Genomic DNA, 27252 nt, shown 5'->3' with positions numbered 1-27252 from the left:
ACCCCTGGACACTGCAGCCCCCACCAGTGTCTCAGGAGCAGGCTTGACCACATGAAGCGGGTTGGAGACCACACTTGCTGAAGCCAATCAAAGTCATTCTTTCAGCAAATATTTTTTGAGCATCTCCTAGGGGCTCTGGAAATTAAATGGAGCAGACAAGTTTCTTCCCTTACAGAGCCTACAGTCTGAAGGGGAGACAGAAAAGCACAAGAAAACCGAAAACCGCTAAAATAAGCAGGTATCAGTTGCTGTAAGTGATATGAAGGAGGTGAGAAGAATAAGGTGGGAGATGGGGGTGGAGGATGCTTGTAGATGGGGGAGGAGGAAAGATGAAGGAAGGGACATTTATGTGGAGACAGGAGAATGAAACAGAGCCACTCTGGGAAGGACAGGGTTTGGGGAAGTGCCTTCCAGGTAAGGAGGTATTTACAGGGTTTGAAGTCTGGTTTAAGGCTGAGCTTTCAACATGGAGACCTGATTGGGATTGGGCACATTTTGTGAGATAACCGTTCAGGATTGGAGGACACAGCAAGGGGAGGGTCTTGAAAACTAAACAATTGTTTGATAAGCTAGTGGTTTGTCAGGTTAAGCAAACTATTGTCCTGAGAAGGGGGCTGTTTGAGCGGGCTATTGTTCAGATAAATTGATTTTCAGGGAGTTCCTGAAGCAAATAATGAAGTTATTTACTGGTTTACGGTCTTATCTTCCTGAGCAAGAAATTTCTGGAACAAATATTAAAGTCACGTCAATGTAAGCAGCCTTAGTTAAATTATGTGGCTGCACGTGGTCTCAGTTCTCAGAAGCAGTGAGGCTGGGGTGGTCTTGCTGAGAGATGATGATGGCCTGGGCTAGGGTGGGGACAGCGAAGACAGAAAAATGGATGGATTGGGGTATATTTTTGGAGGTAGATTAACAGCACTCACTAATTTGATTAGATGAGAAAGAAGGAATTAAAGATGACTCCTAGGTTTTAGGCTCACGCCACTGGGTAGGTGGCGGTACCATTTACTAAGATGGGAATGATGGTACTGGGTGCAAATGGGCTTGTTGGGTGGTGGTTATAGACTCAGTTTTGAATATGTTAAGTTTGGGATGTGAGTCCTTGGGTAGAAAAGTCAAGTGTATGGTTAGATACGTGAGCCCAAAGTACATTAAAAAGTCTTGGCGTTTTAAATTTTAAAAATTGGGAGAATCAAAAAAAAAATTGGGAGAATCATCAGCACATAGTTGGTAAAACCATGGAAACAGATAAAATTTCACCTAGGGAGAAAGGAAAATGGGGTGCAGGAGAGCACACAGGGAACACCCACCTGGAGACAAAGGTGGAGGAAGAAATATAAATAAGGAAGGCTGAGAAAGAGAAACCAGTGAGGTCAGAAGAAATTCGAGAGAATGTGGAGTCAGAAGAGAGTATTTTAAGGAGGGAGTGATCGACTGGGATAAATGTGTAAGTTTGATGGGTGTTCCCAGGAAATAGTGTGGTATTATAGAAAGACCTACAGTCTTCAGAGCCATATCACCGCCATCACTTACTGGCTGTGACCTTGAGCTTCCTTTTTCTTCCCTAAATGGGGATAAGGAAACCAGCCTCACAGACCTAGGATAAGGTACAAACAGATATTATATATGAAAATAGTACTGTGCCTAAGACACAGTAGGCGGGTGCTTATAATGGTCTCAACTTCAGTGGCAGTGACTGGAAGGCTGACACCAAAGAAGTGAGAAATAGCAGGTTGGGGTATTGGAGAGAGGAGAGCCCACCTCCTACCTCTCCGATTTGCCCTGGCTAAGGGCAGGAGGGATCCGTAATAAAGTTGCCCACTGAAGCTGATCAAGGTCCAAAGGAAAAAGCCCGATATATGGAAAACACAAGCATACTGGCTGGGAGGAGGAACGGCTTAATGGCACCTGGGTGGCTCTTTCATAGTTTCTGAAATGGCTTCATCCACAGTCATCCAAAAGCCAGACTCTGAAGAGTTAATGCTGACTTCTCTCACCCCCTTACTCCCACCTGTTTCCTCCTTTCCATCCTCCTTACCCCTAGCTTAGCTCAGGCCTGCATTATTTTCACCCTGGTTACTGTCACTGTCTGGTCTCTGGCCTCCCTGCCTTCAGTTAGACTGATCTCAGCAGAGACCCTGCTTAAAACTATTCTGTTCAATCAGCCAATTGATGGACAAGTATTTATTGAGGGCCTGCTGCAGCTAAACACTAGGGATCCAACAGGGAGCCAGAGAGACACATCTCTGCCCCTGTGGAGCTTACAGTCCAGCTGGGGGAGTCAGACAAATAAACAGTCCCCATTCTGTCTACAACTGGGGGACTTCCAGAGCCCATACATAGATGGGACACCTGACCCAGATTTGGCCATCAAGAAAGGCTCTGGAAGGGTAGATGTCTGGGCTGAGAACTAAAAGATGAATAAGAGGAGTTAACCAAGGAAGGTGGTGGGGGCTGATGGAATCCAAAGCCTTAATCGGTCTTAGAGCCTGGCTGTCACCTGCTGAGACACTGGCCAAGTGCACTGTGGCCACAGTGTCATTTGCAGTGCCACTCCTTTAAACTGCTTTACTTTCCAACACCCAGTTCAGACAACACCTCCCTCAAGAAGACTCTGGTCCCTGTCCCAGACCCCAGTTCCTGTGGGGTCCCCATGCCCCATGCATCTGACTGGTCTCAGCACTCTTCCATTTTACTGCAATCATATGTTCATCCACTCGTCTCCTTCCAGAAAGGCAGAGCACTCTCCCACTCATCCTGGTGTCCCCAGGAGCCCACGTGGGCCACGCATATTGTAGACATTTAATAAATATATTGATTTAAAGGAATCCACTCCCACCCCACTCCCACCCCGCATATCTAACAGGTTAGGGGAAAAAAAAATAAAGAACTTGAGAGAGTGTAAAATGACAGGTCTAGGGAGTGGTCTGACACATTAGGAAGCAATCTAGCTGCAGGTGGGATCAGGTTCCTAAGGGAGGTTCTGAACAGGGTTTTTAAAAACAAAACAAAACAAAACAAAACAAAACAAAACAAAACCTAAATCCAGGCTATCTGTCTGGAGGGGTTAGGAGACTGGCAGTTGGATGGACAACTTCTTGGGTCTTGCTCTTAGGAGCGAAGATCCTGTGTAGAGATGTCCTACTTCGGCAGTGGGAGTGGGCAGAATCCACCTCTTTCTTCTATTTTCACCAGCCCCTCACTCCACCTCCACCCACCCCCGCCCCCTAGGAACCTTAGCTCTTCCCTTTCCAACAGAGGTTTCCAGCTGTTGATGCCTGGAGGGACCTGGCTGCAGGGAGGAGGAGGGAACTCTCTGTCCCTCCCTCCTTCTCCATCTCCCCACCCTTCCTCCCTCCCCCTCCCGCTGCCGGCTCTCTGTCTCCCTCCCTCTTTCTCCTCCGAGGCTGTGGAGTCGCCTCGCGGCAGCGAACAGCGAGCACCCTGATCCCAGTCCCGGCTTGGAATTGAACTGTGCGAGTGCGGGTCCTGGAACCCCGGCCCGGGAGCGGCGAGCCCGGATCTGAGCCTGGGGCGCAGCGGTCAGCCTCCCAGGCCCTGATTCGAGACCGAGGCGCGGAGCGCGGAGCCCGAGAGCCGGGGCCGGCCCGCGCAGCGTCCGGCGACTCCGGGAGCGGGACCGCGGAAGGCAGGGAGACGGCCGCGAGCCGAGGGCAGAGGGCAGAGTGCAGAGAGCGGCCTGGCCGGGCGGAGGGCGCCGCCTGGCCGGAACCGAGCTCTCCGCCCGGGCCGGCGGCCGGCGGCGGGGTGCGGACCCGGGGTGGCCACGAGTCCCGAGCGACTTCCCGGCCGACGGCGGGTGGGGGGGGCGTGCCTCCTCCCAGCCTAGCAGCCTCAGCCCCGCGCGCGCCCGTCCGCTGCGTCGCCGGGGCATGTGAGCGGGAAGCCCAGGCTGCCAGCCGCGAGGACCCGGACCGGAGGAGGAGCAGGAGCGCGGAGCCGCGAGCCCCGAGCCCAGCGACCGGCTGAGTAGTAAGTGCTCCCCCTCCGCGCCCGGCGCGCGCCGCCGCGCCCCTTTCCCCAGCCCTCCGAAGTTTAGACACTCGCGACCCCACGTTTCTGGGCACACACCGGCTCTCGTCTCTGCGAGTTTACATCTTTTGCAAAGTTTTCCGAAAAGGAATGGACCCCCACCTACCCACCCCATTACGCCAGCAGCGGCGGCTCCTCGCGGGCGTGGACCTGGGTTCCTGTGGAGAGGGGTGGCAGCCTGGTAAGGCCGTGGGTGAGTGTGTTTGTGTCTGTGTGCGCACAACACGGGCCGAGCTTGGGGTGCCCCCCCGCCCCACGCCTGCTCCTCACCCACCGGTTGGAGGCACTAAGGCTTTCTTACCAACCCATCTGTGTGCCCAATTCAAGGATTTCCCAGCGGGAAGCCGAGGCGACCAAGTGCGCGCCCCGCGTGGGACTCGAGTGCCCGCGAGGAGACGCGGATCTACCCTGCCCTGGTTGTGTGGGGGTCCGGGGGCCAGCCACGCAACCCTTCCCACCCTTCCAGGTTCGTTCCCCAGCGGACCAGCCGGGCGCTGCATCCTGTTTGTTTTCTGCTCCGGCTGCTCCAGTTTCACCTCCCTCCCTCCTCCCACCCTAGCCTCCTTATCACCCCCCACCTCCCGCCTTTGGATGTCGGAGGTGAATCTTTTTATCCCTATTTCACTGCAAAAGCCTGAGGGTAGGGAGGTAGAGAGGTGCGGAGGGGGGCTAGTTGCTCTGTTCCCAGCGGCTCGCCATTGTTTTCCCACCCCGCGCGTTCTGTACGTAAACACACACACACGTACACACACACACGCACACACACACACACACACACGTGTGTGTGCGCGCCGGCTGCTTCGAGTCCCCAGACGCGCAGGAATCGCCCGCGGGATTCTCCCATCTGCCCGCCTGGCCTTCCAGGCTGGAGGTGCTCCATTACTTAACTGGAGCTGGGGAGGGCGAGAGACGTGGGGGTTGCCCGAGAGTCCCGGGCGGAGCCGCGAGCCATGCCTGGGCGGGAAGTGAATTTTGAACTTCAGCCCTGGACCTTTCCGGGAGGACCCCGAGCGCACGAGCCGCGGCTTCCCGCCTTGGAGGGCCGACGGCAGCTGCAAGGACTCCAACGGCGCTCTTGGCAGCCGCCTCGGTGACAGGCGCTAGGAGGAAGCCGAGGAGTTTTCCTGGGAAGTTTGCTTTGACTCTGTGGGAATTTCCGGGCAGGGCACCTTGGCGTTGGCGCTGGTGAAGGGGTCTGGCGAAAGACAACCAGAGACGATGCTGCTGCTTTGGGCGGAGTTTCCAGAGACCCTGGTTTCTACCGTGCACGCCTGGGAAGTGGCGCTCGAGATGCTGGGATTCAGCATACTTTGGTTCTCATTCCCCACCTCTGGGCAGCTTGAGCTTGGGCGAGTCCCTTAACTTTTCTAGATTTTCCCTTATGCAAAATGGGCAGAATTAAGCACACATCTTTGAAACCGGCGTCTAATGATCAGTTAGGGGATTCTAGTTTGGAAGGCAAGAACGCGAGGAGGGTAGTTGGACCACTGAAAGCCCAGCTTAGTGGTTAAGAGCCAGGACTCTGGAGTTAGATCCCAGATCCTGCCACTGGAAACATGATCTTGAGAAGTTTAACCTTACTGCTCTGTCTTAGTTTGCTCATCTGTAAATGGGCTTAATATGAACAGTACCTCCTTCATGGGATTGTCTTGAGGATTAAGTCTTAATAAAGTCAAGCTCATACAACAGTACCTGGCACATAAGCACTGGAGAAATGTTAACTGTTACGGCCATTATTCCTTGACCCCCCTTGTATTGAGCCCTGACGGGCATTTTGGGATTGCACTCATTGAATCAATTATAATAATTGTCCAGTTCTGGGAAGGAAGAAACCTCACACTTCTTCCCATCCTTTTCCTGATTTTAGCACCTCAGAGCCTCACTAACCTCCCTGTTAGTTCCATCTTGTGAAGTCTTTTATCTTTTTTCTTTTTCTCTTTCCTCCCTTCTTCCCTCACTCCCTCCCTTCACAATTTTTGTAAAAGGCACTACATTTCCTCCATTTTCTCATTCTTAAAAGTCAGTCTTGGCCCAACTTGGAGTGCTCTCTCAGTGGAAATCAGGCTCCAGGAAGGGCACATATCAAGGAGGGTGTCCTCTGAGTGTCCTGGCGTGGGCTGCTGGCTCAGGGTCAAATGCGCATTTGTGTCTCTGGGGCTGGGTGAATTTCTGGAGAGAGGAGCCCAGGTGTCTGGGCCCCTGGGGGAAGAATCAGGTGGAATGGGCTGAGGCTGTTCCTCAGGGAGCTCTGCTTCCTGGGTGGCATCTGTGTTGCCTGCTGCTGGGGCCTATTTGGGAGCCTGGAGTATCCCAGCTGCCTGGGCAGACTGGATTTGGGATTTGGGGTAAGCAAGGGGCAAAAGTTTCACCTTCAACTTTCCGCTTGCGATTAGAATATTTTCTAGGAATTTGGGTTTGTCGCAAGCTCCTTGTCTGATTCTAGATCTTGCAAATGTACATCGTAAGTAAGGGCTGAGCTGAGTGACTGAGGAAGAGTGGGGGGTGGGGGGGCTGCTGCCCACCCATGCTGCCTTGGACAATGGGCTCCTCTCTCCTCTCTCTGACCCTTCTAACCCCCTCCCCAGGCATGGGAGGATGGCCAGGAGGGTGATTCTTGGTGCTTGGAGATCCTGCAAGTGGGCTGTCAGTGATGAGAACCAGTATTGCAGTCACCCTCCCTCATCCCTTTAACAGAAATTTATTGAGCTCCTGTTATGTGCCAGGCCCTGTGCTAGGCCACGGGGCTTCGGGGTGAACAAGACTTGTATGTGCCTGCCTTCACAGAGCCTTCTTTCTAGTGGGAGGAGACTGGCAATAAATAAAATAGATAACCAAGACAATATTACGTCCTATGTGATGTGAAAGAAACAACACAGTGATGTGATAGAGAATGTACGTTGTGGGACAGACAGGGGTGCTCCTAAATTGGGAGGCCAGTGAAAACTGCCCTGGGGAGACGCTAGCTCAGCCCGGGCCTGAAGGATGAGAAGGAGCTGGCTGGCTGCACAAAGACCTGAAAGAGGGGCATTCCAGGCAGAGGGAACAGCAAATGAAAACTGCCGGCAGCCAGAGCAGGGTTTGCAACAGCAATGTGGCTGGGGAGGGAGACTGGAGAAATCAGAGGAGGGTCAGAGTCTGGTCACAAGGAACCTGGTAGGACTGGTTAGGAGCCTGGATTTTATGGCCAGGGCATGGGAAGCCATTGGGGAGTTTTAAGTAGGGAAGTGACATGATCTGATTTATGATTTAAAAAGATTATTTGGTACACAAGAAAAAAAAAGATTATTTGGTAATCAGAGTTGCCTCAGGGGAGGGAAACGGTGGCCGAGGGATGGGATGAAGGAAAGATGGTTTTTTTTTCTGTAGACTCTTGTCCTTTTTGAATTTAATACCATGGGCATATATCAACTATGCCAAAAAACCTCCCAAACCAAAAAGCATAGTTAAAAAAGAACAGCTTAAACCTGGAAAACGTATATAACAAAAAGTAAAAAAAAAAAAAAAAAAAAAAAAGATATAAAACTATGTATTATAGTACCAGTTTTGAAGAGATAATGAATGGTAAGCATATGCATACCCATCATGCATATATATGTAGCAGACTAGATGGCTGCCTTGAAACGTTTACAGAGGTGCATTCTGGGTACTAAGCATATGGGTGATTTTTATTTCCTCCTTTATCTTCTGTTGATTTTTCCAATCTTCTACAGTGGTCCTGAATTATTTCTATAAGTGGGGGGAAAAGTGTGAAAAAGGGAAATAGCTTCGGCTGCTAAGTAGTGAATACTTTGAAGGGGAGCAAGAATGGAAAAGAGAGGCTGGTTCTGAATTGAGATGATGCTTGGATGGGGTGGGCCGATAGGTCATTCTGGAGGCAGAGCCAGCAGGTCTCACTAACACACCATTGCCAGACACTGCTCTTGCCTAAGAGAGGCCATTCCACCTCTAGCTTCGATTTTGTGATGAGGAGTGCTGGGGTTGGCAATGGTGACAGACGATTTCCAGTGCCACCTTGGCTTTGGAAATGTGTTGGTTTCCATCCACATCCTTATCCCCATCTTTCCTCCTAGTAAGGAGAGCCTCATCCTGAACATTTTGCTACTCTGATAATTAGCAGATTCGGGTCAACGCGACGTATACAGTAGGAAGGATTTAGATGTTCATCACATAGCATCTCTGAGCCTCCATTTCCCCACCTGTGAAATGGGACGATATCTCTCAGAATTGGGTAGGCTCACATCCAATTAAGTATGCAGCAGTGCTCCATGAATGGTAAGGGTCTGGGTTTGCTGTTGCCAAACAAAGTAGACCTGCTTTTTCAGGGCATCTAGGAGTCCCTGCCTTTAAGGGGCTGACGCTGGATTTTACGTAGGTTTTCTCCTCTTTGGGGGTGCTCTGAGATTGGCCCTTATTGGACAGCTCCCTGAGTAGGTCACCAGGAAGCTGACCCCCTGGAAAAAGTGGAATTCAAATGCAGCTGTGCCCTCACGCTCCCTTCCCCAGCCTTATTCAGGGGTGAAGCTGAGTGTTGAAAAGGGCTCTGTGCTGGGAAGACCTGGCCAAGCCCACGCTAAATCGTGCTTTGAATGGGAATTATTTTTGAGCTCTGTGTTTGCTTAGGAGGGCTTGCTCCTGCCTGAACTCGCTACGATCCTCACCCTCTGCTGGTCCCCTTCCTGGTACTTGGATGTGCTAGCAGGAAGGCTGTTCTGGTGCCTGTCACCACACAGGGACCGGCACCCATGGAGGACCGCTTTCGCCTCTCCTGTCATCTCCCTGTCTCTCTGCTCCCAAACAGGAAGGCATGCCCTGGATGGGATTCTTTGCCTTGGTGGCCCCTGTTTTGACTGCCCTTTCCTTGGTCCTTTTTCTAGCTCCTTGGGAAGGCTCAGTCAGGACATTTGTCACAAGCCAGCTCAGCAGGGGTGCCTTCAGCCTCTGCCAACTCTGATCAGAGGTGACTCTGTTTCTTTTAAAAATTCAAGTACTTTCTCTGAACAGCAATGATACGGTAGTTTCTTCCAAAGAGTGGGGTGGAGTGGAGTGGATGGGGCATTCAGTTCAGCCCGAGGGCCTGTTATATCCATGGACCTCGCCAGAGACCCATGAGACCGGCCTTGTTCATGCCTCATGGTGGCAAAGGCCCTTGTGGCTCCCGTAGGAACAGGTTTCCGTCCAGAGTGACGGTGATCAGAACTCTGAGAGGCTGTGAGGTGAGGAGGAAGTGGCTGGGGTTTCCCCTGCCCACTCCCAAGGTCATCTGTGGGCTAATGCACCGGCTGGCACAGCCCAGGATGTGCCGCAGGCTGCCCAGCATCTCCGCACAGTGCGCACGTGAGGACAGGCCAGGAGCGCAGCAGGGGCTGAGATCTGTACCCAGAGGCTGAAGATTCTAGCCAGGAGTGTTTGGGTGGGGAAGGGCTGTGTTGGGGTGGTAGAGGAGAGGAAGGAAGAACTGGGGACTGTATCTCTAGCTGCCACTGGTTTTTTTAAGGAGCATCACTACCCAGGCCCATTCGGTCACTCCAGGAAGCCTGACCCAGGCTGTCAAGCCTGAATTCAGTTCTCTTGAAACACACACAGACTCCCCTCCCCCCATCAGTGGCCTTAGCATTTAAATGGCCTTGGCACGAAGCCCCATAAGCAGCCTGGGGGATTGTGGCCAGGTTATGGGGGAGGCTTTGGTGTTCCCCTCCCCACCGCATCTTGTCCCTCTGTCTTCTGGGGACATGTCCGAGGTAGTGTCAGTGTTTTGGCTTGAGGAGAGGGGAACAGGAAGGGGCCACAGATGGGGCCAGAACTCTCAGGCCCCCTTCTCCCCTGGTGGTTTGGGTCTGTAATCCCTGCCAGGGCTGGAGCTCCCTGGGGGATCCGCCCCAGAGGAGGCCAGACTGTTCCCCTCCCCTCCCCTCCCCTCGGCCTTACCTCCCCCAGTCCCCGCCCCCTGCTTGACTCAGAATGGAATGTGCAGCCTGTGGAACAGGATGGGGTGGGAACTAGTTCCCAGAGGGCCTTGGTCCCTGCCCCCTCCCCATCCCCCACAGAGGGAGTAGGAGCCTCAGGCCTGGGTCCTGCTCCTGGACCGGGCTGGAGGTGCCCCGCTGCCAATCCCAAGGCAGAAGTGGGTGCAGTGGGGGGCCCAGGTCCAGCCATTTGAAGGAGCAGCCAGGGTAGGGGGATTTCCTTAGAGGTCCAAGGTGAGGGTGGGTGGCCAGTCAGAGTCCAGGCCAAGCAGGCCAAGCAGATCCATCCCCAGCTCCCACAGCTGGAGGTGGCCAACCTCAGACCTACATCCTTTGTTGACTTCTGTTTTGTTTTAATTGTGGCTCATATTTATTTTCTTATTCCTATATTTCTGTCATTTCCAAAAGTAGAACAACCATGTGTATTACTCTTGTCATCAGAACAGAAAGGGTTTAAAATCTATCTAGAATTGGCAGACAGTGGTTGTGGTTTTTCCTCTGGAAGACCAGGAGTCAAGGCTTGACCAACAGTAGAATATTCTGCAGAAAGAGGGGTCCCTGACAGGTGGGGTCATAGTGGAAATGCAACAAGGTGCTTGTTACCCTGGACTGATACCCTTTCAGGATGACCATTGAGGAGGCCCATGGACCCCATGGTGGGCTCTGGGCTAGGGTGGGCTGCCCAGGGACTGGGCCCAGGGGCCTCTTGCGCTGGCCTGGTACCTGGGAGGAGGTAGGAAGGAGTGACCTTTGGCTTAAGCTGCCCCCACGCTGACAAAAAAATTAACTCCTGCCTGACCACGCCAGGTGGGCCCTGTGCACCCCTGAATGGAGCAGTGAGGAGCGTTTTCTGTCTCAGTGTGAAACCTTGGAAATCTTGTCCCCCTACCCTCCCTCCCCAGCCCTACTGAAGGAGCCTGAAGTCATTCACCCACCCCTGTGAGGCTTTGCTTCCTACCTGTCCCTTGAAGGGTGGGGTGGGGTGGGGTGGGGTGGGGAAAGAAGAGTGAGTGAAAGGTTAGTGGGGAGGGGCTGGAAGGAAACCTAAGAGTTTGAGGACAAGGACAGCCAGGCTCTCAGAGGCCAGTGGGGTGAAGAGAATGGGGGATGAAAGCAGAAGGGAGTGGCCCCTCCAGCCCTGGCGCTTTTTTAGGCTTGTCTGGCTCCCCTTTAAGTGGCTGGTGGGGAAGGAGGGCGTGTGTGCATGCATGTGTAAGCGTGTGAAGGTGCCCCGGCAGGACCTACTCTCTGAAGACCTTGCTCAGTCCCCTCTGGCTCCTGGGGAACCAATCAATGCCTCTGAGAGCCCTCGGGCGACAGTGGACATAAGACCAATGTCAAGAAAGAAAGGGGAGAGTGACTGGGAGGCAGAGAGGGGCTGGTTCTGAGAAGCAGAGCGAGGTCCTCCTCTCACCCCTCCTTCCTGAGCTTCAGTTCTCTAGAGCCTCAGGGGGGCCCCACATGGATTGGAGTTTCAATTCCACTCTGCCTGGGGGGAGGGCAGTGGGTGATCCCCCTCCTTCCCTCCGTCCCCTCTCTGTAAACATAGTCTCCTCCCACCGTGTCACTGTGAGTGTGGACTGCAGCCCAGTGCACCATGTAGGGGAGTTCGGCCAGGGGGAGAGCTGGAGAAAGAGGGGAGTGGGTAGGGGAAGAGCTAGTGGGGAGTCAGTGGGGTCCCCTACCTGGGGCTGATGGGGCAGGAGAGGAAAGCCTCTCGTCTTAATTGAGGTGAAGGACTCAGCTGTCACATTCACAGCTACCCTCACCAGGAAATAGGGCAGTGAACAGAGGAAGGGGGTCTGCCACATCTGGCCTGGGGTAGAGGTAGGTAGCAGGAGAGCATTCTCTTTGGTATCTGAGGAAGTCAAGGCATGAACTTGACTGCTCTCTGTCAAGTTATATTAAGTATACAAATCTGGGTGAATGAGATTCTTGAAGTTGTGCAGTGCACAGCCTGCAGAGCTGTACAGGAAGGCCCTTTTGGAACCAGTTCAGAACATCAGAGACCTGTGGTTTTCATAATGTAAGTTCCTTTCTCTTCGCTCTGCCTGGCCTTAGATTCATACTCCTTGACATAAAACCCTCAATTTGGAGGTGATTTTTGGCTATTTGTTACCCCTTTCTGGATGCTGATTGACTTGGAGTTTGGGGAACCAGCACTGAGAAGGGGCTTGTGTGTGAGCAGGGGTATGGATGTATTGGGCAGTTTCAGGAGGCCTTGGAGAGTTGGAGTTGTGGAGTCAGAGTCCTGTTTGGATAATGGCCCGATGCAGTAGCTCCTGGTTCCCGAGTCCAGGCTGGCTGGGTTTAGGGGCTCCCAGACGGGGCGGGGAAGACTGTAGGGGCAAGTGGGGAAGAGGGGATGATCCTGCCTCACCCGACAGCAGCCCCTTCCCCAGGCGTTCTGCTGGCCTCTGACCCACAGGGCCTTCTTTTGTCCGTGCCTTCCTCTCTCCCTCTTCCATCGTCAAAACTCACCCATCCCTTGTCTTTCAAGATCCTGCTCTTTGATCTCTGAGATGACTGCCTGATCGGATTTAGCAATCTAAATTCCTGCGCTGGTGGCAAATTAACAGGTGATTCCTGAAGTTCTTGAGCCTTTTAACTGGCCACCAGGCCCTATCCATCCAAGAGGTGACTGTCAAAGTGGGAGCTTGGGGTGGAGGTGGGGTGGGTGTTTAATATGGGCCCCAGGGGGCTGCTCCGTTGCCCACCCTCTCCGCAGTTGCGGGGGGGGGGTGGGAGTGCCTGCCTCTCAAAGCTGTGCCCTGTACACTGGGGCTGAGAGAAAGCGCAGCCCTTACATAGTTTTGAGGAAGATAGAGATTAGATACTGACTGACAAAGTGAAGGGAGTGAGGTGTAGGGGGAGGGCTGCAGAGCATGAGAGCATCAAGGAAGGGCACCACAGCCAGATGTGGGCAGTCAGGGAAGGCTCCCTGTAAGAGGAAACATAATGACCTGTAGGGTGAGGAGGAGATAGATAGCTTGGCAAGAACAAGTCAGACAGAGAGAAGGTTGTAAAGGCAGATCCCCCCATGTCTCCCAGGAGCCCACCTGGTTCTCCAAGTTTATATCAGATGGTCCTGTCCATCACCAAGGACCCTGGTACATAATGACTTTGGGGAGGGTGACTAGTGGGCACTCAAAGACCAGGTGGCTAGGGGCTTCTGGCACCTAGAGGCCTTGTTCGGCTTTGAGTTGAGTGTGCCAGCTTGGGGAGCATGGGCTTTGGGGTGCGCTAATCTGCATGGGGTGTGCTGGGGGTTGCCTGTGGTATGTGGCCCAAGTGGCCCGGGGATTGGAAAGCCAAGCCTCTCCCAGGCGGCTGGGGGGCTGGGGCTGGGGGGCAGGATCGCTAAGACCAACTGCGAAATAGCCAGGCTGGCGTTAAATGCCTTCGCTGCTTCTCTCCTCCCCTCCCGTCCCTCCCTGCCCTCCTGAAAATCAACAACTGTGTCAACAGCGGGGTGATTGTGCTTGGCCGGCAGCCTCCGGGGCTGCCAGGGCCGGGCAGGTGCTGGCAGGGGCCGCCGAGCCCCACGCTGGGAGCAGGCTGGGTCTGGCTGCCAGGGCTGCAGGATAAACAAGGCCGCACACAGGCTGGCCGGGAGGGAGGGGGCCGCAGGCAGGCAGGAGGGAGGACAGGTGTCTCAGGAGAGCTGCGGACACAAAGGGCCTCTTGTCTCCTCCTCCCTGGCCCCAGGGAGCGGCCCCCTCCCCTTTCTCTCAGGCCCAGCCCCCAGCCCAGTGACCAGGTCAGCCCGGGGTGCGGGGAGTGAGGGGAGGGCAGGGGCTGACCTCCAGACCCCCCTGCATCTTGGTGCTTGTTTTTTCTTGCTTGAGGCAGAGGGAGAACCAGTCCACGCGAGGCACTTGCCCCCGAGGCAGGAGACCTGCCTCTGAACAGATCCAGTGGCCACGAGGCCTCTGTGGGTCTCAGTTTCCCCCGCAAAGACAGGAAGACCCTCACCGCTGCTGGGGCACCCAAGGAAGAAATGGATGGGAGTTGGGAAAAGGACCTGGAGCTTTTCGGAAAAAAGAAGCGCCGAATGTCAGGTGTGACGTCAGGTGGAGCAAGAAACAGGGAGACCTGGGCCGAAACAGGAGGATGGGCGCGAGGGTGTGTTACGGGCTGAGATACAGCAATTGCCGAGGGAGTCTGGGATTTGAGGTCGAGGTGGCGAGGGTGCGGCAGCATGCCCGTCCCTCTGTACCCCTTACTGAGACAGACCTTTACTGATCCCCTGCCGTGTGCCAGGCACTGCACTAGGGATGGGAGAGGGAGGGAAGGGACAGGCGCAGGGACAGGCGGACTCTGGAGCCAGACTCCCTGTGTGGTCTTGAGTAAGTAACTTAACCTCTCTGAGTCTCAGTTTCCTCATCTGTAACATGAGGATGATAAGAGTCACTGCCTCATGGGGCTATCCTAACTGTTAAATGTGTGACGAGATGCCTGGTGTGATGGCTGTGGTATAGTCCCTGAGAGAGCATCCTGGGCTCAAATCCAGCCAGAGCCTGGGAAGCAGACAGGTAGACAGATAATTGCAGTCCAGTCAAGTGCTGGAGACCAGGAATGGCCCGGGGCTCTGGAACGCCCTGGAGGGACAATAAACTTTCCTAGGATTATTATGGGGTGATGCCTAAAGGAGGGGCAACATTTGAGCTGGGCTTTGAATGAGGAATAGGAGTTTTCTGGTCGAGAATATAGGAAGGGCCTTCTAGGCAGGGGCACTGTGTGAGCCGCAGCCAGGAGGAGTGAAGGCACCTGTTTGCACCTGCATTAGGGTCTGGACCACAAGAGCTGGAGGGCAGCCGGGCCACAAGGCATCCGAGCAGCGGGCGAAGGGGTTCGGGCTCATCCCCAGCCCGCTCCAGGGTCAGGTGCCAACTTTGCTCGTCACTCAGTATCTTTCTTCTTCCTCCTCCTCACGCAATACATTGTGAGTAACTCAGTCTCACTCACTCTGGAATATTCTTCAACTTACAGAGACACGGGATGGTTTGGTGAAAACACCGGGGAGTTTTAGAGGCAGAAAATTCTGGATTTGAAGCTTTTGGATTTTGAGCCTGGACGTTGGGCCATGTGCCTAATTTCTTTGAGCTGCATTTTCCTCACGCATAAAATGGGGGTAATGGCGTCTCGCCCCCGGCAGAGTTATCAGGAGGATGGGCGCGAGGGTGTGTTACGGGCTGAGATACAGCAATTGTACAGTACACAGGAGCTGCTAGGGCTGCCGTCCGTGTGGTCTTGCTGATACCATACACCTTTCTGGGCCTCGGTCTCTGTGTCTGTAGGAGGGAAACTGTGGCCTGTCTACTTCCTTATATGATTATCAAACTGGTAATGAGCCAGAATGCCCATTTCCTGGGTAGATCAGTCAGGTCAGAGACCCAGGACCAGAAGGACCGGCCAGCATCCTTCCCGGGGCACCAGCTGGGCCTGCTGGATTGAGTGGAGGGAGCTGACCTGCAGTGGTCCCAGCCCAGGCGCTGTTCCCCGTGCTGTAGGCAGTGGGGTGCCCATCCTGCCTTTCCCGCAGGGCTGAAGCCTTCCAGGGGTCCTCTGACATCGCTGTGCTGGTGTTCAAGGAGCCAATGGGCAGCTGAGGCCAGTGGGCACCAGAGGAGACCAAGGCCCTGGTCTAGACTGTGTGCCCTCAGGCTTGTCACTTTACCTCTCGGAACCTCGCTTTTCCCATCTGCAGCTTGGGAAGGACCATTTGGACCCCTCCCGGGGCAAAATGAGAAGGCTACGTTGCTGTGGCCATAGAGTCAGATGAGGACGATGACAGCTACCCTGGTCCTTTGTGTTGCAGTTTCAAAATCCAGATGTGGAGTCAGACGTTTGGTCACGATCCCGCATCTGTACTTGGTGGTGCCCTCCACGGTGTGCCTCCTTCCACCCGGCTCATCTTAGGGATGCCTCCCTCACAAAACTTGATCAGTTTGAAAGGGCACAGGGTATCTAACGCCTCATTTTGTGGATGAGGAAATTGAGGTTTGGAGACAGCGACTCGTCCAAGTGGTGGGACCTTCTTAGTTCCCCACGGGCTGTGGGTCCGAAGGGCTGAAGCTGGTCCAGGTGGCACATCTGGGCCACATGGGAACCTACTTTGGGACCTTGCTACAGAGTCCTCTGGCCTCCTGCCCTGGCATCCTGCCATTGGTTTGGGAGAATTGGTGATGAGAAGGGCTAGGGGCATCTAGGAATGTCTGGAGCCCCCTGGGCCTCCCGACGGTTGTGGGGAGCCCATCCCGAGCCCAGATCTGGAAGGATGTTTGCCTTGGCAGAGGGCACCATCCTCCCCTCCTCCCTCACTTGCCACCTTGGCCGTGCCTAGCGTGGCCATAGCCCCATTTTCTCTTCCTCCTCTGTACTCCCATTTCTTAGGTGGCCTCAAGGTGAGGTGAAGCCAAGGAGAGAAGGTGGTGCAAAGGGGAACGCGGGGAGATGGGGCTGAGGATAGACAGTACTCTGGGGGTCCCCTGGCCAGGGGGGCAGATAGCTTCCTAGGTAGCCCTGGAAACTGCTTGAGTAAGAGAGAGGCAGAAAGAGCAGCAGTGACACTTGGATTTTTCCAAGGGCCGTGCACATATTTGCATATAATTTGCATATAACCAATACACCGAACACAATTTTATAATCTATCCCTAGGCACATTCAGATTTTCCTTTTATGGTTGTTCTTTTCAAAGATGGCTGCTTCTGGCTTTTTGCTCGTGTCTGGCCTCACTCCTGTTTCGTTTCCTCCCCACCAGGGGGCTGGTGACCAGAAACAGAGAGGGTCCGCTTCGGGTGAGGCCCACCATCGCTCGCCCTCCCTGGGGTGAACACGGAGGGCTGCCCCGCCGCCACCGCCGCTTTTTATCAGGGACACACAGTCCTGTCCTCCCCAGTCCTCCGCATCGGGCCCCAGTGGCCACCCCTCCCCTGTGACGTGTGTCGGGGCACCTTCACACGCAGATGCACAAGCTTGGCACTTAGCAGGTGCTCAATAAATCTGAGGATAAAGCAAGATTAGAGACAAGAAGGAACGTTGGAAAACAAAGACATACCCTGTACAGGCTCCTCGGGGCCTGGCTTTTGTGCCCTTGAAGGGAGAGGTTGGTGGGGAGAGTGAGCCTCGGAGGAAGAGATTGCTCTCCTGGACTGTGGCCAAAGGAGGCATTTCTTCCTCTTCTTGGCCTTGTAGGAAATAGTGTTGGGGATGAGAGGAGCAGAAAGGAAGGGCCAGGCCTTCTATTATTTTGTTTTTCAGAGTGAGAATCTGTTATTAGCAATTTATGACCACCAGGTCTCCAGCCAAGCACATTCTGTTCTCCAGGGTTGGGGGAAGACTCCTAGGGCCACGGCGAGAGGCCGGACAGGAAGGACGAACCGGTCAGCAATGTTATAACTGGCCGTGCGGTGCCTTGGCCTGTGCTGGGGGCAGCTTTAGCCTGGGGCCAGTTTGAGCCCAGCCCTGTGTGGGGAGACGCCCTCCCATGTGAACCCCGATGGCTCCCGTGAGCAGGTGAGTGGGCTCCCCGCTCACATCATGCCCTCTGGGCTGCTGGGTTTTCTTCCTGTGAAACGGGGTCAGGGCAGTGACGCCCAGAGCAGAGTCACTGCAGCCCTACAAGGAAAGGAGAGCAGCTGTGTGCCAGGAGAACCCCGGAAGAGGGGGAGCGGGCGAGATGACCACCCTGTGGAAAGAATGGTGCAGAAGCACAACCCCCTTTTCTGCAGAAGTGCTGAGCTGGTGGAATTTAGCTCGGAGGCCGCGAGATCGGGGCAGTAGATAGAGCCCTGCGGGCGCCTGGGCTGCGTGTGTGCAGGTGGCTTTGTGGGGGTCCCGGAAGACAATGGAGAGGGCAGGAGCAGCGTCTGTGGTGCCTCCTCTGCCAGGCTGGCCTCCACGCTTCCCTGGACTCATCACCGGTCCCCATTCCTGGAAGCAAGCCCCCTTCCTCCATCCACTCCTCCCGTAAGTTTGGTATCATTCCTCCCTTGATTTCCCCTCATTCTCCTCCCAGCTGTTTGGCTTTGACTAGCAGTTGCTACATTAGCCATTCGTCAAGGGGTCAGCACCCCCGAATGGTGGTGCCTGATCCCCCAGGCGCTGCTTCATGGCTGGGAGGAGTCCAGGCCGCTTTGGGGAGAGCGAACCACTCAAGTGGCTTTTTCTCGAATTCCAGTTATGTCTCCAGTCCTGGTGCCGTTGGATGGTTGTTGAAGGGCAGATGCACTGGAAGGATAAGAAGCTTTTGTGGGACTCTGGAAAGAGCCAGGGCAGAGAATGTAATGCACTGGCAGAAGGGTGGTGTTGAGTTGGGGGGGGGGGGTGGATGTTAGGCGGTGAGAGAAGGCGCCTGGCTTCCAGCTGGGAGGTTTGGACTATTATCTTATTATTATCCTCACACAGCTGATGGCCACTCAGTCCTGAGGCGGGTTCCTTGTCCTCTGTCCACGGGTTGACATCTTCTTCCCTGGCTGGCTCAAGGCTCTTGCCAAGGCTTCATGAAAGGATGAACTCTGTTTTGATTCAGCACGGATGAGTTCATTAAATGCATATGGAGCACGTACTCTGTGCCCAGCATCCGACTCAGGGCTCCACTGGGAGCCCCTGCGTCTGCCAAGACCTCTGTACCAGGTGCTGCGAGGAGCAGCGGTGACTAAGCTAGCAGCCCCGGGCTGAGGGGCCCTGCTGGGGTGGAAAGGGGGCCTTTAGCTCAGGGTGCAGTTAGGCAGAGAGCACCAAGGTCAGAGGGAGCCTTGAATATAGGCCAAGGAGCTGGGACTTTGTTAGCAGTAAGGAACCAGAGAGTGTTTCAGAGAATTTTGAGAATGGGTGGCTCCTTCATTCAAGATGAAGTTTTTCTCTCATTGTTCTGCAAAAAATTCAAACAGAACTCTCTGCTTTTTCTTTCCATTCAAAGACGTTTGTGCTGCCTTCAATTGTGGTGAACCGTCTGTAATCGAGACAACTTCCCCTTCCCTGTAGGGCCTGGGTTCCCAGGGTGTGGGCCAAGCCTGGGGATGGCGTGTTCCTTTTCCCTGGCCGCCCTGACCCACACTCATCTTGGCTTAGGCCCCCCGGGGGGTCAAGTGAGTGGGGCCAACTTCCCTGGGATGTGCCGTTTCCTCAATGAATGAGCAACCTTATTTTGCTCTGGATGGATGACTACTAATCTCTGGATGTCTTTTTTTTTTTTGGAGTAGGGGGAGGGAGGTAATTAGGTTTATTTATTTCTTTATTTTTGGAGGAGGTGCTGGGGATTGAACCCGGGACCTTGTGCATGCTAAGCACGTGCCCTACCACTTGAGCTATATCTTCCCCTGGATGTCTTTTAAAGGCAGTGATGTGATATATTTCTTAACAAATAAGATTTTCAGGGAATCGATAAGCTTTATTTAGCAAGCCCTCATGATGTGAAGGCGCTGGGTGAGGCGGCAGGGGGAGACCAGACCTTGCCCACAGGGAAGCTGTGATCTCTCTGGGGACTGAGGCGGGATCATGGGACACAGAGCTGCGATGTGGGAACAGAGCCTTTCAGCTGAGTTGGCCTGGGCGCTAGGACTAGTTCCATCTCCATGGGCTTGGGTTGGGAGGCTGGATGCAAGGTGGACTCAGACAGACCCCAGTTTGAGTCCTAGCTCTTCTTCTGAGCTGTGTGATTGGTGGCAAATACTAAAACTTTCTTACAGCCTAGTTTTTTCACCGACAAAGTAGGAAAAGAATAATACCTACCTCATAAGGTTTAAAGGATTCAATGAAGTGATGTACGGTGCTTGGTACAGGGCCGGAGTATAGAAGATTCCAATAAATGGGAGCTGATATTAGCATCATGGCCATCGTGGTGGTGGTTGCTGGGGCTTGTGATGGGGTGGGGATGGTGTGGCTCTTCTGGCGTCTGCTTGGGTGTAGGGGCAGCCCCTCCCTTGGGTCATGAGCATGGCTTTTGTAGGGCCTGGGAAATGGAGAGAGGCACCTCTCCAGAGTGTGGTGGGGACAGATTTTGTCGACTATGACACTTCTGTCAGCCTCCCACCGTATTCTTCCTTCAAATTTGGCACACAGATGCTCTGTGTGACCCTGGCCAAGTTACTTAGCTTCTCTGTGCTTCAGCTTCCGCAACCTTAAAATGCCACGGACAGTCACAGCTGGTATTGAGATGACTGAATAAAAAGGGTTACGTGGAAAGTATTCAGACAGTGTCTGGTACATGGGACTCTTATCCAGGTATTTGTTGCTGTGGTGGTTGTTAACAGAGTGACCCATGCCCTCAAAGAAACAAGGGCGAGAGCTGCTGCCCAAGCGTTCCAGGAGCTTGGAGCAGGGGTGGGATGTGGGGTGGAGGTGGGCCAGGGTGTGCACCCCAGTGCGTGGACACCACTGTGCTGGTGCTGGGGAGTGGCCCAGAAAAGGGAGTGAACTTTTTCACATACTAGCGGCACACAAGGCATTGCCAGGTAGAGCAGAAATGATAGTTTGTCTCAAAGTGGACAAAGCCTTTTGTCCTTTCCCCAGTGTTGTCCTGTAAACTGGTCACTAAGGGGACAGTCCTACACCAAGTATAATGGATTTTTGCAACACTGATGAAATTCACATCTGAACTGGCCTCACTTTGAGGCGTGAATCCTTTGTGTTCACCAAACCCAACTGCTGGTGAATTTTAAGAATTCACAGTAATAGACAGACTTTGACTAACCTTTGGACTCTGGGTGCTCGGGAGCTGCCTGCAGGAACCTGGCAGGAAGTGAAGGCTGTCCCCGGGCACCCAGCCCCACGGCAGAGAGGGCTAACTGGGGTTGGGTGTGCCTGAGGGGAAGGTCTTGTGCTATGGTTTTGGACTTGGAGTCCGGTGGACCTTCAGTGGGATGTTGCCTCCACCTGGTAAAATTCAGGTGCCTCAATTATAAAAATGAGTTTTGTTGCTGCCGAAAATACCTGCGCGATGCTTGGCTTGTTCTGCTCACTTGAAAAATGGCAGGTGCTGTCACTGTCCCTCTGCTGATTTGGGCTGCAGCCTGGAGGTGGAAGCCAGGGACTTAGCAGGACTTTTGTTTCCACAGCATCAAAGACCTTGGAGCCCTTCCCCATTTACAGTTTTATCTCTGGGGGAAGAATTAATTCACTCCATGTGCAAATGGAAAAACTGAGATCTTGCAAGGTTGGGTGGGGTGTTCCAGGCCCTACAGTGAGTTAAAGGCATCCAGATCCCTCATCCTTGTATGAGGCCTTTTAAACCACCTAATGTATGAAGTGCTTTGAAGTGTTTAGGAAATCACTGTGCTGAGGCTCCTAGCAATCTGGCAGTGTATATTTTGACTCCCAATTTACAGATAGGAAAACTGAGGCTCGGGGAATTAAGACTTGCCCAGGGCTGCATCCTGATTTTGTGGCAGAACTAGGGCTCGAACTCCAATCTTCCGCTTCCAAATCATTGCCACTGTGCACTTGGAATTATCACCTGGGCCGGCTATAGCTTCTCTGCAATGATTTTTTTCCCTCTACACAGGTAGGTATGTTAGGGTAGATAGTTATGAGGCAGGAGGGAGAGGGTTAAATTCCTTCCTAAGCAACGGAGCTGGGCACCTCCAGTGACCCCATCATTCACCCCCCCCCACCCCCCCGTCAGGGCAGCAGGCTGTGGGGGAAGGGAAGCCGAGCCGCTCTAAAGGCCCAGTGGGGGCAGAGGGAGGACCTGGGGAGGCACAGGCAGGCAGGGTGACACTCATCTCATCCTCTCTGGACAGAGATGCCAGTGGCTTTTTTCGGTTTCCGAAGGAAATCCCTAAGGTTCTCTTCACGGTGGACTGCCATCAGCGTGACCTGCTCTCTTAATCAGGCCTCGGAGCACAGGCTCTTAGAGACACTGGGAACCCTGTGATGTGTTCTTGGGTAAGTGGGAACTGGGTAACTTTTACCAGTAAAGGCACCAGTACTAGAAGACGGAAATGTCCGATGAACCTTAGGGCTGGATGGGACTTTGGTCCCAGCCTGTCACTCGTTGAGGAGGAAAAGGACAGTCCGGGTGGCCCAAGAAGCCAGCATCTGTGGGACAAGCGGATGACCCTGCAGGCTGGGAAGGCCCTCCATCCCCTCTTCTCTCCCCAGGTGGCCTGTACCCTAGTGACCCCCCTGTTAGCTCAGACCTTCCACTTTAGAGCAGTTGTTTGGATTACTGTCATCATGTCCTCCTCAGAGGGACCTCGAGAGGCCCAGAGCTGTAGAGTGACTTTCCCAGGGTTGTTCAGCAAGCTGGGGGGTGGGGAGCGGGGGTGCTGTTCTAGAAACCAAGCATCAGCCTAGGGCTTGTCTTGAAACTGCTACCCTAAGAAGGACATGCGAGGAAAGGCAAAGGAAAGGAGCCAGGAAAGCCAAGGAGCCGACTTAAAGGAAGCTAAAGCTCTCCCTCTGTCCCCATCTTCCTGCCCCCAGATCCCTTGCCCTCCCTGCTGAGGAATCCTAAATACACCTGTCTCTGTGTGGCAGGTGGAGGCCTTCGATTGTTCCTGGAGGCGAGGGAGGCACTGAGGGGCCGGACTTCTAGTTGGTGGGGCAGGTCTGGCACTGTCTGGCTCTGGCTCTTTTAGACACTTCAATTAGTGATGTTAATTATGGCTTTGTGAGCATGGGGTTCTCCGAAGGCAGCTGGTCTCCAGCCGGCCACTCTCCCTGACACCCGGTGTGACATGAGTCCCCCATCTGTGAGTCTGTGTTTGTGCTCTCGCCTCTGTCCATCTGCAGATTAAAGGCCCCGTGAAAGTGTACATTATTAGCAATTTCTCATTCTCTATTTTTTTTTTTTTTTTGTGGTAAGGTATACAATAACAAAATTTTATCAATTTAACCATTTTTAATTATATAGTTCAGGGGCATTAAGTACATTCACATGGTGCAGCCCTCACTGCCGTCCATCTCCAGAACTTTGCATCATCTCAATCTGAATCTCTGTTCCCATTAAATAGTAACTCCCCGCTGCCCCTCTCCCCAGCCCCTAGCATCCTCTACTTTACTTTCTGTCTCTATGAATTTATTCCACGTACCTCATGTAAGCAGAGTCCTCTTGTGTCCAGCTTATCTCACTTAGCGTAATGTTTTCAAGGTTCATCTATGTGTCAGAATTTCCTTCCTTTTCTTTTTTTTTTTTGTTTCTGTTTTTGTTTTTTGTGGGAGAAGGTAATTGGGCTTATTTATTTATTTATTTTTTAATGGAGGTGCCAGGGATTGAACCCAGGACCTCATGCATGCTAAGCCTGCATGCTACCAGCCTCCCCCCCCCCACAAATTTCCTTCCTTTTTAAGGCTGATAATATTTTGTTGTATGTGTATCACATTTTGTTTTATCCATTCATCCCTCCAGACACTTGGGTTGTTCCCACCTTTTGGCTCTTGTAAATAGTGCTGTATGAGCCGTGTGAACACTCTCTTCCAGGCCTTGCCCTCACTTCTTTCGGGGTATAGACCCAGAAGGGGAATTTTGGGTCATATGATTATTCTCTGTTTAAGTTTCTGAGGAACCGCCATGTTATTTTCCACAGCAGCTGTCTTGTTGCCAACACTTCTTTTTTCCTTTTCTTTTAAGTAATAGCCATTTTATAATGGGAGTGAACTGGCATCTCATTGTGGTTCCCCATCCTTATAAGGGGAAGTCAGGCCCCAAGAAACACTGAGACGTGCCCTCCCCATTGCAGACGCCGTCAGGCCCTGGGCCTATGCCTCCGGGCCTCCCTCGTGGCCTCCATCCGCCGTCCTGTACCCCCTTTGCTACACTGTCCCATCACGAGGAGGCAGGTGAGGTCCTTCCGCCACCTTGTTCTGCCTGCTGATTGTCAGGGCCCTTTCCTTGCCATCTGTCACTGGAGCAGAATGGCCCTGACCCACTAAAAGTGCCTGGAGGGTGGATGACCTTGGGGGTGAAGAGGAGATTTCAGCAATATGAGATTTAAAGAGTTGAACTGTTTTAACCATGGGCGTTGGATAAAGTAAATTATTGTAGATGCCTTGGAGGAGATGTGCAGCCATGGCAAATGGCTTTATAAAGAATTTGTAATAATTTCTGATTTTTAGTACCGTGAGAACTTCCCCTGATATACTGTTGGAAGCTAGGAGGGCGAGGAGTAGTATAAAACCTTGCTTATGAGCTCAACGATGAAAAAGAAAAAACCTTGCATAGAAAAAAGATTTATTTGATGGAAAAATATGCCAAATTGTTATCAGCTGCCACCTCTGGATTGATGGGAAATGAGAGACTAATTTTTTTGTCTTCTTTATGTTATCCTAAATTTTGCAGATTTTCTGCAATGAGCACACATCCCTTTTATAGTCAGAGAAAAATTGATAAGAAAATAAGGTGACTGTAGCCACTCGTTAGGCACGTATGTTGCAGGGTCTATGAAGTTCACAGCTCTGCTTGATGCTGTTGGTGGAAGCTTAGGGAGCGGGAGTGGAGGTGTGGGGGCAGAGGGCAAAGAAGGGTGGCCAGGAAGCAAAGGAGAGCTGATAGCTGTTAGGGAGGTCGGGGCTGGGGCAGCTCTGCACCCCTACCTCACTCAGAGGATGATGCAGTAGTCATGCTTTGAGTCATTTGATGGCTGCATGTAGCATTTGCCTTTGACTTCTCTCACAGCAACTGAACGAGGACCTGCCTGGGTCCCCATCATGAGAGCAGCAGTGGCCCGGCAGAGCTTGGGGTAGAGGGGCAGGTGATTCAGGCTCCAGGAGATGATTTTTCCATGGCTCTCGGGACCTCAGATAAGTGGAAGAGAAGCCAGTACAGTTCAGTACATAAAAGAAGGGACTCAACAGCCAGTAGCTGGGTGGGTATCTTGCTTACCACTCACTGGCTGTGACCGTGGGCAGTTGCTTCACCTCCTTAAGCCTTTGTGTCCTCATTCGTAAAACAGATGATAATAAAGAGGGGAGAGGGTTTAGCTCAAGTGCTAGAGTGCCTGCTTACCATGCATGAGGTCCTGGGTTCAATCCCCAGTACCTCCTCTAAAAGTAAGTAAACCTAGTTACCTCCCCCAAGATAAAAAATAATTAAGTAATACAATAATTAAAAAAAAACAGGTGATAATAGTAACTATTTCGTAGGGCTGTTGAAAGTATTAAAAGAGCCAGTCCCTACAGATGAACTTAGCTTATTGTGTGCTTGATTCCTGTTGTCTGGTTGAGAGGATTCTGATGCTAGACTGCCCGGGCTCAAATCACCTCTGTGCCTCAGTTTCTCCATCTGTAAAATGGGAACAATAATACCATCTACCTCAGATGATTATGGTGAAATTTAAATAAATGAATGTAAATAAAAGTGAGTCAAACAGTGCTTGGCATGTACTAAATACTCAGGAAATGTTCGCAATGGTCAGAGGTAGCCTTCAGCTGATATACAGCAGAGTGGCAACCAGTTGTGTGTGGCTGGCATCTGCCACCTCACCTGGTTGTCCCGAGAGTCTCATCTAATTAGTTCCTGCTCATCATTTGGTTGTTAAATACTTTGAATGTCACTGTTATTATTTAATTATTATTACCACCGAGGGCTCCAGATGTCAAGACCCCACCCCACCCCCAGAATCATAGTTCATCCCACCCCTTTGCCTGGTCTGGCTCTTTTCTTGGTTGAGGTGGTCCTGCCCCAGTTTCCAAAGGGTGGCAGTGATGGAAGTTGGGGTCCCAGGCAGACTGGGGTGCAGGCTGGCTGCCCCCGGGACTGTTTGGTGAGCATTTTAGATGAAATCAGAGACGGTGATACAGCTCTCCTCCCCTTGCTCCCCTGCCTTTTTGAAAAGGAGCCAAAGGCAAGAAAAAACAGCCACCCATAAATAAAGGAGACCATGAAAATAACAAAAAGAAAGAAGAAATCTTGCTTTCGCGGCAGGCTTGGCTGCCGATGGGGTAGATAATGGGAGAGGAAACACGGCCTTTGCAGAGAAACAGAACGGAACACTTTGTTTGCTGGAAGAATGAACGCTGCTTGAGCAAGAGCTGCTCAGTTGGGGTTTCCGATGAGTGAGCTTGTCTTGGGGGAGATGGTGGTGATTAGGTTTTCACAAGGCACAGGTGGTGTCCCACCCAGAACCCCTGGGGTCGGGGAAGGGGAGGCGATGGGGGAAGCAGCAGACCTGAGCAAGGCGCCCAAAGGTGAGGCGGTGCATCCGGTCCAGCCCTCGGGCCACGGCCACCGTGAGCCACCTTGTTTCTCCATTGTCTGCTCAAGCTGGGGAGCTGGATGCTTGCGCCCCTCTGGAAGCCCCCAGACCTTCTCTCAAGGTGTGTCTTTTATGGAGCCTTAGGGAGGTACATCCCAGGGACTAGAGGATGAGGCCAAGTATATTTGATTATTTGCATGCTGGCTTTCTGGGTGCTAGATTGTTCCCTGTCAACACAGCCTGGTGGCCTTCTTGGTGACCGGCATTTACCATTTACCCATCTCGATCACTGCTCCATTTCCCCTGCCCCTGCCGTGGGTGCCTGAGGCAGGAAGAGGGAGAAGAATTAGGGAGGGAATCAGATACCTTTCCTGAGCCCTCGGGGACCCCAGGATGCCCACTTTGAGAGGGGACTGTGGGTTCCCAGATATGTGGAGGCTGATAGTTGAAATACCTTTAAGAAGGGCCTTCAAAACATTCACCGGCTTGAGGCCGACTGCTCTGGCTGGCAGAAGTTCCCTGGAAGCACAGTCATTCATTCGTGTGACCATGATAACAATGCTCAGTGCCAGCCGGCTTTGTGCCAGGCGTTGCGCTAAGTATTTTATATACAAGACTTACTGATTCTCCAGCAACCGTGACAAGTAGCTATTGTCAGCCCCCTTCACAGATAAAGCATCTGAGGTGTATAGAGGTTAAGTCTTAAGTATCCACCGGGCTCCAACTTAGAGCAGCGTGGAACCGGTGACTCTCCACCCGCCGCTTGCCCCCCAAGCCCTGGGTTAGGATGCATATGCCCTGGCCCCGGCCTTTCCTGCACTGTACTGTTCACGCCTCACAGCCACACTGCTGGGTATATGTTGCCATGTTGCGTTTATAGTTAAAGGCAGTGGTAGGTTTGGAGAGCTAGTAAGTCCGCCTATCCATGCTGCTAGTTAGAGAATTGTTGGGGTTTGAAACACCTGCAGGTGTCTCCAGAACCAGAGTGTCACCACAGACCCCTAGAGCTTAGTCTGTATGGCTTGGACTTGTCACCATGCAGAAGCCAAACGCTGCCCAGCCCGTGCCAGCCTGGGAGGAGCGGTGCCTTGCAAAGA

The 27252-nt window shown here is 52.9% G+C and overlaps 1 protein-coding gene across 3 annotated transcripts in view; it reads left to right on the top strand.

Moving 5' to 3' along the window:
- The first annotated feature begins 3284 nt into the window (after positions 1 to 3284).
- Positions 3285 to 27252, top strand: part of SOX13 (SRY-box transcription factor 13) — a 43177-nt gene continuing 19209 nt past the window's right edge. For 2 of the 3 annotated variants that reach the window (XM_074352013.1, XM_074352012.1), the window contains exons 1-2: positions 3291 to 4246; positions 4381 to 4519. In XM_074352013.1, coding sequence (XP_074208114.1) covers positions 4144 to 4246; positions 4381 to 4519 — 242 coding nt within the window. In that variant the 5' untranslated portion in view covers positions 3291 to 4143. Of the gene's footprint in view, positions 4247 to 4380; positions 4520 to 27252 lie in introns of all 3 variants that reach the window. The other variant, XM_074352014.1, reaches the window with a different exon arrangement.

The sequence above is a fragment of the Camelus bactrianus genome, chromosome 23 (assembly GCF_048773025.1).
Source record: "Camelus bactrianus isolate YW-2024 breed Bactrian camel chromosome 23, ASM4877302v1, whole genome shotgun sequence".
Lineage (NCBI taxonomy): Eukaryota > Metazoa > Chordata > Mammalia > Artiodactyla > Camelidae > Camelus > Camelus bactrianus.
The sequence above is the reverse complement of the archived record's forward strand: the minus strand, read 5'-3'. Positions and strand labels throughout refer to the sequence as shown.